The sequence below is a fragment of the Microtus ochrogaster genome, linkage group LG4 (genome assembly GCF_000317375.1).
Source record: "Microtus ochrogaster isolate Prairie Vole_2 linkage group LG4, MicOch1.0, whole genome shotgun sequence".
Lineage (NCBI taxonomy): Eukaryota > Metazoa > Chordata > Mammalia > Rodentia > Cricetidae > Microtus > Microtus ochrogaster.
In genome coordinates this window covers 35,267,322-35,278,839 of record NC_022030.1, presented here as the reverse complement: position 1 = coordinate 35,278,839, position 11,518 = coordinate 35,267,322, and the positions used below count along the sequence as shown (strand labels likewise).

The 11,518-nt window shown below is 45.4% G+C and overlaps 1 protein-coding gene across 1 annotated transcript in view; it reads right to left on the bottom strand.

Annotated features, from left to right (window-relative positions):
- Positions 1–11,518, bottom strand: part of Pask (PAS domain containing serine/threonine kinase) — a 36,343-nt gene that overhangs the window by 2,073 nt on the left and 22,752 nt on the right. The window contains exons 12-15 of the mRNA XM_005361378.2: positions 10,246–10,371; positions 10,003–10,137; positions 6,712–6,911; positions 1,360–1,493 (exon numbers count right to left, since the gene is read on the bottom strand). Of these exons, the coding sequence (XP_005361435.1) occupies positions 1,360–1,493; positions 6,712–6,911; positions 10,003–10,137; positions 10,246–10,371 (595 nt within the window). The remainder of the gene's footprint in view (positions 1–1,359; positions 1,494–6,711; positions 6,912–10,002; positions 10,138–10,245; positions 10,372–11,518) is intronic.

Here is an 11,518-nt window from a genome sequence, read left to right as displayed (position 1 = left end):
ATCCTACTTCCCCCCGTGATGGACTGTGATGTGTAACTAGTAAGCTGAAATGCTTTCCTTCCCAAAGTGCTTTTGGTCATGGTGTTTTATCTCAGCAATGGAAACCCTAATGATGACACAGGAGCTCTGGCTGTGAGTGGCTGAGGATGAGCATGACATGCAAGGGAAGGTGGCAGGCAACTGAAGCACCCCAGATCATTCTGAGGGGAGGCAGCTTGAGCTCTAGCAGGAGCCCAGCCTCAATCTGCATTTGAGCCCTGTTTCCTCCAAGTGTGTGTATGCGTTGGCCAGGGCCTCTGGGCCACATCAGCAGGAACCCAGCTGTGTAATGAGAAGCCATGGAGCAGTCCCGGAGCGGAGCAGTACACCACAGAAACAGCAGCATCATAGGGACCCACTAGTGAAGCTCTAAAATCCTCTTCCAGGCTGCTGTGGCTGATATGTCCCTCCAAAGTCTGTGTGTTGGAGTGCTCACCCCTAATGAGATGGTGCAGAGCAGTGGGGTGCTAGGAGGTGTTAGGGGGAGCTGTGAGTGGGGAGAAAGACTGGAGTTGGTGTCCCAAGAGGTAGAAAAGACTGGTTCTCCATCTTCACTATGAGGACACAGCAAGAAGGTGCCATCCACAAGCTGAAAAGAGGCCTCACTGAGAACTGAATCTGCTTTCAGCTCCTGCTACTTTGAATGGTCATCTGTTGTTCCAGGTCCTATCTGGACTTCTTAGAACAGACAGAGGTGTCTGACCTAAGCAGAGGCTAAGACACAGACTGAAAATCTGTCACCACGTGGGTCCTCCCAGTGAGTGAGTGCTGTGGGACCACAGGATATTAGGGTAGAAGGGGCTCCAGCTGACACCTGACCGCATCTGCCCACTCCATGAGCTCCTCCAGGATCCAGGCTCCTGAGGTACTTGCTCCAAGCTTAGAAAGCCAAAGTCCCCTTGACCCCTGGCCTTCATTACAGATACAAATTACCACTTGTAGTCACAATTGCTCACAGGGCTCATGGTATGACTGACATTTTCTATGTGAGCTTCTGAGGGCCAAGTCTCCCCATGTACTGATACCACCCTCCTTCACAAACGGGGCTCCTGGCTTAAGTTAAATGCCTGATCTCATAGATGCTCCCACAGACAAGCTTACTGACTGCAAAATATCACTTTCAAGAGGGCCTTTAAGATCCAAGGGACACTAATAAAAATTACCAAAATGTTTTGAGTTATATTAAAATTATTATGCTCAGATCAAAATGTTAGAATAAAAATGATAAAAGAACTAATCGGCATAGACAAAGAGGAGACAGAAACAAAATGTTGAGTTCTCAGGCAATGACATCACTCACCACCTGGAGCTCATGCTCACCTTGGGAAACCAGGAATGGGGGGTGAATGACTGCCTCCATGGTCTCCTCCACTTCACAGAAGGGATTCTCCTCGAAGATAAGCGTGTAGAGAGTGACCCCCAGAGACCACATCTCCAGCTCTGGCCCTCTATAGCTGCAAGGAGGAACCGAGAGCACTCAGTACAAAGCTCACCGAGTCAGCCCCACTCTGAATGTCAGAGCTTTCCAACCCCAGTCAGAGACTTGCATTCTCACAGTCCACACAGGGCTGCCTCAAGCAAGAGACACTCTAACTGACCCAGAAAAGGGGGGATGATTCCCAGAGGCGGGAAGAGTAGAGGACCAGAGAGCAAGTCACAACTTGGTGTCAGTAAGGGCCAACAAGGGCCACAGGCAACATCAGAACAAGTGGTGGTACACCCTATGGAAAGACCATGTGGTGAGAGGAAAGGGGCACCTAAAGTCAAATCAAACAGGAGAAACACAAGAGAACAAAGTTTAGTGACAGCTGAGGGGTCAGAGAAATGAACGGTAGGATGTAGGAGTTTATCAGGAACTAGGGCCGCCTGGAAGACTAGGCCTGGGGGAGGAGGGGAGGTGTTATCCTAACTTCACCATGCTACCAGCCATACCAGGTAGGTTGTCTAAAGGTTGCCTATGGTTTGCCAACCCCTGAGGAAGAACAATATAAAAACGAGAAGGAAGAAAAAAGTTCTTACAGATAGAATCTGGAATCAGGATTCAGAAAGCCTTTTGCCTGATGAGATGGACATGTGTGTGCAATGTGGAAGGAAGCATGCAGAATGAGACAAGGTCCTGACCGAGAGGTCCACAAGTAGGACCAGCACACACATGACTGTAAAGGATGGCCAGGGAGCAGAAAGCACAGAGTAAACAGGACACATGGGGAAGGCACTTGCCGCAGATGGCTAAGTACTGAAGCGTCATAGCCTGGGTGTGGAACACCCAGTCATACAAAGCATGCAGAGTGAGCCAGTTTACATGTAGCTCCTCTTCAATGTTGCCTATATTTCAACCACTACAGGATGGTACCAGAGCAGGACACTCACGGGGAATAGGGACAACCAAATCAGATCTGAAGAGAAACTACAGTCCCTTCAACACCTTGCTATGGTAGCTCTGAACACACAGAGACTCCAAAAGGGAAAGTTTCCCTGCCCCCTTCACTCTCTGCTAGTAGCACACAGCCTGTCCGTCCTGCTGCACACAAGGGCCAGCCCAGCATGGGGGTGGCTACAGCGGATTAAGGAGACCAAGCTCCAGGAGTCAATGAAAGCTAACTCAACATTCACTTTCTGACCGTGACTTGAAAAGGTGCCCTGAGAAGACACAGGCCTGGGTCCTGGTCACCTCCTAACCCCACTGCTGAAGGTTTCTCACACAAGGTAGGATAGTGGTTGAACAGACAACCAGGACCTGATCAGGCCTAATGTGAAATCCAGTTTTGACCATGCCTATCTACTGACTCAACACACTATTCTATAAGACCACACAGAGCTAAACATTTTGTCCCTCTAACTACCCACTCTTCCTGAGACACCTGACTAAGATTTGTGCATGATGAAGAGGAAGATACCATTGTGTGAAAAGACTAAGGAAAGTTATTTTATACAGATACACCTGTTAGTGTGTAGCAAAGACCACAATCCTTGCATGGACAGCACAAACCACTATCAGCAATTTCTATGCAGTCCCTACACATGTGGGCAATGAGCTTCATTTCAATTCTTTTTCTCACGTCCCAAGAAAAGAGGTCTTTTCAGGTCAGGTTCCTGCTGCCCACAGACTCCCCAACTACAGAGCAACAAACTCAGCCTTTACCCCCAGAGCCTGCTTCCCCGAGCTCAGAGACAAGAATCTGAGCCCCGACAGTTCCTTCACATCGTTCCTCCTGCTCTCAATCTTCCTATTGGGCCTTCTTATAGCCAACCCAACACTATTATTGAGCTTTTGATTGCTGGAACTAGAGAGATGACTCCACAGTAAGAGTACTGGCTGCTCTTCCAGGGAACTTGGGTTCCATTCCTAGCATCCACAAAGCAGCTCACAACTGTCTGTAATTCTGGCCCAAGAGGTTCTGTCTTAGTTAGGTCTCTATTCCTGTGATAAACACTATGAAAAGCAACTTGGGGAGGAAAGAGTTTGTCTTACAGGTCACAGTCCATCATCAGGAGAGCCAAGATAGGAATGTGGGGCAGGAACTGAAAGTTAGTCAGGATGAGTGCTGCTAACTAACTATTTGTTAACCTAAAACACCAAACATTACTATTAAACCATAACATTTTTTTTATTTATCCCAAGTTCTCATATTAATACCAATATCACAATATAAGACATTCCAGTTTTTAAGTCTCACAGTCCTTAAAAGTTGAGTCTCTTTAAAGCATTCAAAGTCTCCCTAAAATATACAAATCTCTCTAAAATCCCAATGTCTCTTAGCCATGAGCTCCCGTAAAACAAAAAATAAGTTATATAACTTTCTTACACTGAAAGAACCAGAGTAGTCTCAATAAAATCAAAAGAAAATCAGAACTCCAACAGTATAACTAACTCCATGTTCAATGTCTGGGACTCACGGTCTTCTGGGCTCCAGAGAGCTCGTACAGTTCCACTCTCCAGCGCTGGCACCCACAGCACACCCAGCTTGCTTCACCTCCACTCCACTCCTACTGCTATCCTTGAAGACCGTCCTATGGTACTAGCATCTCTAAAATGTTGGGGTCTCCACTCTACATAGACCTCACCTTTAATAATAGCTATCTGGGCTTTCTTCTGGGACTCTAACCCTGCCATATGGTGCCAAGCCTCAATTTCTCTCCTAGAGCTTTCTCTCCAAATTACTCCTAGGGCTTTAACTAAAACTAATGCTGGCCCTTCACCAATGGCCTCTCCTGATCTCTTAAGGCGCCAAGCCTCAACCGTTCTCCATGACTCCTTCATGTCTTCAATACCAATACCATTTGGGAGACTTTTACATATTGCCAGGTTTGGCTGCTGGCCCAAGGTCAGAAGTCAGCACTGGTCCCCTCTGAACCACAGCTTCTGTGTACTGACCTTGAGGAATCTTCCAGAAGATTTAGCCTCAATGATGCTGGTCTCTTGTTAATCACAGCTAATTCTTCAACCCCATCTGAACAGACTGTCCCACCAAAGCCAGTGTTTCACTTCTGTGGTGCTGGTCTTTTAATTAATCACTGCTGATTCTTTAGCTCGAGCTGACCAGAACCAGATGCTTATTCAAATTATCTAAGAGCCCCACCGAGTATTTAAAGGACTCTCAAACTTTACTTTGAAACTTCCTAAGCTAGGCCTTCATCGTCTGCACTATTCTCAACATTCTTAACTTCCAAGCTCCCACAGAACAGTTCACTGAGCTCTGAACACTCAAAGGTCTTTTCAGTTCAAAGTCCAATCCACCACAATCCTTCCAAAAACACATGATGAGGTCTGTCACAACAATACTCTACAACCTGGCACCAATTTCTTAGTTAAGGATTTCTACTGTTGTGATAAAACACAATGACCACAAACCCTTTGGGGAGGAAAGGGTTTATTTCATCTTAAGTCTCAGGTCACAAACTACCACTGAGAGAAGTCAGGACAACAACTCAAAAAGGAACCTGGAAGCAAGAATTGAAGCAGATGTGTCTTAGTTACTTTTCTATTGCTATGATAAAACACCATAACCAAGGCAACTTACAAAAGAAAGCTTTTGATTGCTCACAGTTTCAGAGAGCTAGAGTACCTAATGGTGAAGAGCAAAAGCTACCCAACATGCTGTGAGCTCACATCGTCCTGATGCAAGGAGGAGATAGAGAGAGCTAAGTGTGAAGGATGCTAGTCTTTTGAAACCTCAGTCTGCCTCTAGTGACACAGCAATTCTAAAAAGGCCACACCTCCTAATCCTTCCCAAACAGTTCCACCAACTGGGCTCAAGTATCCAAACACAAGCTTATGAAGAGCCACTCTCATTCAAACCCTCACAAGAGACCATGGAGGAGTGCTCCTTACTGGTTTGCTCCTCATGGCTTGCTCAGACTGATTTCTTATAGTATCCAGGACCACTGGCCAAGAGTAGCACCATCCAGCCCATCCAATCATTAATCAAGAAAGTGGTCCACATGCTTGCCTGACCACAGGCCAATCTTGTGGGAGCATTTGCTCAATTAATGTTCCTAAATGACTCTGGTTTGTGTCAAGTTGACAAAACATTAACCAGGACAGAATCAAAAACCCTTATCTGGCCTCTGCAGTCACTGAACATGCTACACAGACACACCTGCAGGCTGAACATGCTACACAGACACACCTGCAGGCAAAACACGCATATACATAAATAAAAATAAAGCTGGGCAGTGATATTGCATGCCTTTAATCCCAGCCCTCAGGAGGTAGAGGCAGGTGAATCTCTGTGAGTGCCAGGCCAGCCAGGTCTACAAGAGTTAGTTCCAGGCTCCAAAGCTACAGAAAAACCCTGTCTCGAAAAACCAGTAAGTAAATAAATAAATGAATGAATGAACAAAATAAAAATAACATGGACGGTGGTGGTGAATGCCTTTAATCCCAGACTCAGGAAGCAGAGGCAGGAGGATCTCTGTGAATTCAAGGCCAGTCTGATCTACAGAGTGAATTCCAGGATAGCAGGGCTGTTACATAAAGAAATCTGCTGTTATACAGACAGATAACACCTTGAAGTAATGATTATTCCTGATATTCAATAAGTACAGCAAGTTATGAGTCACTCAGAGCATTCCAGTTTTTGAGACCTTCCTCTTTATCTTGTATTTTTCTAACTTTCTTGTAGTGAGCTGCGTGGTGTCACACCTGATGGAGATGTATAATCAACTCCTGAGATGGCTAAGGCCTGACCTATGCTATGATCACGCAATGATTATCAGCTGCCTGCATATGCGTGAACCTATGGGCAGTGCCCACCTGGCAGTTCGGGGTTGGCAGCCCATGCCTACTTAAGGGCTGGGAGAGGTTTGCCCGGTGAGAGAGGGAAGAGAGGAGAGAGGAGAGAGAGAGAGGGGGGAGAGAGAGAGAAAGTGAATAAAGTCCGGGAATAAACTGCAATGAGAAGAGCTCCGGTGGTCGCATCATTCCTTGCTGGACGAGGTGGGGTGTGACACTTTCTATATCATCAAACCCCAAACAATCAAAAGTTGAAATGATGGAATTGTCCCCTATGTCCATCGTCCAGCTTCCTGCCTATTGCACACTGACTTTCCAGAACATTACCCTCGTTACTCAATAAAGCACCCCAAACTGAAACTACTTCTTCCTAAAATCACAACATTCATGGACACAACGCAAGAGGAGGGTAAACTCCAGGATCATGTAATACGTACGGATTTCCCATGAGAACTTCAGGTGCACAGTACTCGATTGTCCCACAAAAAGTATAAAATAGTTTGCCTCTCTCTAAGTAGGCAGCTGAGCCAAAATCTATCAACTTAATTGTGAAGTCCTCAGCGATCACGATATTCTCATCCTTGATGTCTCTGTGGATGATGCCTTTGGAGCGCAGGTATCCTACAGCAGACACCAGCTGGAATCAGAGGCCAGGAGAATACTTCAAGAGCAATTCAAGCAAAAAGGCATTTACAATAGATATTAGGAAGAAAAAATTAAAACAACAGCAAAGGAAAAAAACATTCTCCAGTGCATAGTCCTGGGTGCTGGAGATACGGTTCTGCATATACAGGAGGCATAGCTGTTCTGTGAGTCCATCACTGTGCCTAGCACAGGCCAGCAAGCAACAGCAAGTAACTCATGCCTCATGACATCTCTGTTATTACTGACCCAAAAGAGCCTCCCAGCAGGCACTTGCCCTATAACCATGTCAGGAGAAAGACAAGCCACCAAGTAGGTACTTAGAAAAATGTAGGCCATTGAGGGATTACTGTTGGTATCACATGCAAAGAACCCATGCACTATGGTGGATACCACAGCTCACAGGGAAGGAAAGTGTCTTGCACAGCAGTTTAAAGTCAAAGCAAGAGCAGATAATCCTCTGTGTGCTGTGTTCCCCAGTCAGCACATCTACCCCTATGTGGAGTAAGTGGCTCCACAGGAAGCAGGTTGTATATAAGCATTCTGCCTCTGGAAGGCAGGCATTCTAACACACATCTGCCCAGGCATGCTGTATCTTTACAGTGGAGGTCTGCTAAGCAAGCTTCCTGTGGCCTTCAGTAAGACTATTTACACCACAATTTGGATACCAAACTAGAGCAATCAATTTAGTGATTTCTTGGACATCAATCATTTTTATCTTTGGAGACAATTTTATACTTCCAAATGAAAAGGTTTGAATCAGAAAAATAGTTAATGGCATGTCAACTAAGCTCAATCAATTAAAAAATAAAGTACACATTATAAATACTTGCCTGTATATTTACACATATAGATTTATGATTACATGCATGTATGTACATATTCATGTACATGTGATGGAGGTGGGTCTTGTATCTTATCTGTTGCTTTCATTGGTTAACTAATAAAGAAAACTGCTTGGCCTGATAGGACAGAAAATTAGGTAGGCAGAGTAGACAGAACTGAATCCTGGGAGAAAGAAGCCAAGTTAGGCAGTCGCCATGATTCTCCCACTCCAGACAGACGCAGGTTAAGATCTTTCCTGGCAAGCCAGCTCGTGGTGCTACACAAAATATTAGAAATGGGTTAGATCAATATTTAAGAGCTAGCCAATAAGAGGTTAAAACTAATGGGCCAAGCAGTGTTTAAAAGAATACAGTTTCCATGTAAAGCTAGCCGGGTGGTGGGAAGTAGCCTGCCGCTCCATCAACATACATGCATCCATGCATGCATATATTTGAACATTCATTAACACACATGCATGCATACATAGATACATACATGCTAGAATCCAATCAGGAGACTTGGGTCAGGGGAAAATCTTGCTATGTAGACCAGAGTGGCCTTGAATCTGCTATAGCATCAGGAGTACTGAAATTATAGGTATGTACTGTACATTTAGTCAGAAACCTTTTTTTTTTTTTTTTTTTTTGGTTTTTTTGAGACAGGGTTTTTCTGTGTAACAGCTCTGGCTGTCCTGGAACTAGTTCTTGTATACCAGGCTGGCCTCAAACTCACAGAGATCCGCCTACCTCTCTGCCTCCCAAGTTGAGATTAAAGGCACCACCACCACCTGGCTAGAAGCCATGTTTTTAACAAGACTATAAAACAACTATAACTAAATTGTACTGAGCTCATTCTTCCTTTCCACAAGTCCTACCTCTGCTGTATCCATATATAGCTGCCCACGGTGCTGATCCCCAAGTAGCAGTGCTGATGGATGGACGGATGATAAACAGATAATAGGAAGGAGGGAGGGAGGGAGGGAGGGGAGGAAGGGAAAACAATGTATAATCTTACAATAAGTAGTGTAAGAGTGGGGCTACTCAGGCCATGGTAACGCACACCTTTAATCCCAGCACTCTGGAGGCAGAGGCAGGCGGATCTCTGTGAGTTCAAGGCCAGCCTGGTCTACAAGAGCTAATTCCAGACAGCTCCAAAGCTACAGAGAAACCCTGTCTTGAAAAGAAAAACAAAACAACAACAAAAAAAATAAAAAATCAGAAACAAAAAAAGAGCGGGGGCTGGAGAGATGGTTCAGTGGTTAAGAGCACTGACTGCTCTTCCAGAGGGCCTGGGTTCAATTCCCAGCACCCATATGACACACATGACAGCTCATGACTGTAATTCCAGTTCCAGGAGACCCAACACCCATGGCAAAACACCAATGCACAGAAAAAAATAAAAACAAACAAATTAAAAAAAAGAAGTGTGAGAGTAGTGCTGGGGCAGTCTTTTGCCAACAGTGGCCAAAACAGCGCAGAGTCCGAGAAGCTTTCCGAAACCCAAATAGCTTTGAGGAGCTTACTACACTCAAGAACTGTAAGTTAAAGAAGCTTCACTAGGAATCGCATCCCTTTCAGGAACTAATTAAAGGACAAGATAAATGATCCACACATTTCTGGGAGCACCGAGGCAGGAACCACTGCCTTCTAGGTACTCAAAACAAGAGTCACTGTCTTTGCCCTGCTTTCCTCTTGTTCTAGATGCCTTCCAGATTTGCTGATCACTTTTCCATGCCTATGAAACAGCAAGTGAGCAAAGATCCACACACATTTCAATACAAAACAGATCAAGACAAACTTTGTAACATGGAATAGCTCAAATTGCGATCTTCATGCTTCTTTACGTAATCTCTGATTTAATCCCAACAGTCTTTTCATGCAGTCACCAGTGTTTTCAACTGCGCACATGAGGTGGTTAAGGCTACACACAAGTCTCATGATTGGTAAGGACACAGATTCAGATCAAAGGCACGGGGCTCACAACCAGCATGATCTCTTTGTTGTTTAACGTTTGTGACTAGCACAAAAACAATATGCAGATATGAATAAACTTTAATCACTAAAATACACTTCCCTGATAATTCCTTCCAACTTCACTTTCTCTACTTCAGTCATACAACTCTCTCTTCAAAGTATGCATCTTACCTCACAAACCCCAAGGCTGAAGGCTAACACTGGCTCACTGTGGAGACTGACCCTTGCAGGCATAGGATTCAATTACCCAACCCCACATCCACCCGCACAGCCCTGGCCTGCTCTCACTTGTCGAAAGATGTAACTCGCCAGGGGCTCATCCAAGCAGGGATGGCGGTCAATGAACGCAAAGAGGTCCAGGCCAGAGCCATGTTTTTCCATCACTAGCTGGAAGAACCCTTGGTTTTCAAATATATCCAGAACCTGAAAGAGACAAGACCAGGTCTAGTTTTGTTTGGAAATACCTCCAATCAACAATTAATGTTAGAGAAGCAACATGAGGGTGTCAGCACACAGAAAACCACCACCTACCTTGATTATGTTGGCATGTTCCACCTTGGACAGAATTGCAATCTCCAAAGTAACTTTTCCAAGTTTGGGATCATCAATCCAACAATCCTCCAAAACCTTCTCCTTCTTAATAAACTTCACCACCACCTATACGGGAGAAGGAGAGCATATCTCTATCATCTGTTAAACCTGGTGCCCACTACTGGCTTACAATTTTCTCCCTCCCACAAGACCACAGTCATTAAAGAACAAGTCCCTGTAGGAAGTCCCTGCAACAGGAGACAGGGAGGAGGCAGCAGCCAAACAGAAATGCTGGTTATTTCTACCTGCCTATTACGGGCAAGATGGGACAGATGGGGATCCCTGGAGGGCCTGAGGAGCAATGGCCACTGGAGAAAAGAAGTCTTAACAGCAAGTGTTCCCACAATACTCAATATCACACCCAAGAGAATGAAATAAATCTAAAAAGTAGAGAAAATAAAGAAAACTGTCACTGGTAGACAACTGTCAGTCCTGATGTTGAGATTAACCAGAGAGTCCCTCAAGCCTGACGGCTGTAGTGAACACAAGAAACACCACCGGGCAACAGCAGGCGGCATTCAGTTACCAGGTGTAATGGGGCTAAGTTCCACTGTAAAGAAGAAACACTGCATGTCATTCACTACAAGACACGCTTGCCACTCAGCAGATGGGCTACTATGTGGAATGCTAGGTGCACAGGTAAAGCAGCCCTGGGTCAAAATTCCAGCAGGGCCTTTCTGTGTATCAGTGAGAGACACTGTCATGTTCCAAGGAGCTGATCCTCTACTGAGAAATAGACAGTAAATTGTATCACGTACTACGGAATGATGAGTGCCCAGAAGAAAAGAAATGATGAGGCACGAAGTGGGCAGGTGCAAGGGAGGAAAGCTGGAACAAGAGCCAGCAAGGGTGCAGACCTGTAGGAAGCCAAGCAAGGGTGCAGGAGGAGCAGCAGCAGTCTGAAGTCTCCACGCTACACAATTACCCTCCAGCTGATCAAGTGAGAAGAGATCTAGTTTGGGTGAAGCAGACAGACTCTAAAGATGACAGGGAAGGAGGGGGATGTGAGAGAACTCAGAAAGATGAGGCAGAAGCAAACCAGTAGGGTACTGAGGAATTGAGAAGGGAGGGCTCAGTGCCCAGGAAGGGCGGTCAACCGCCAACAGGTGGTCTGCTTCAGACATCCTAAATAGACATGCCTGCTGCCCATCCACCTGCACAGAGAAAGATGATGAAAAAGGCAGGCAATCTCCAAGGGTTACCTACCACATAT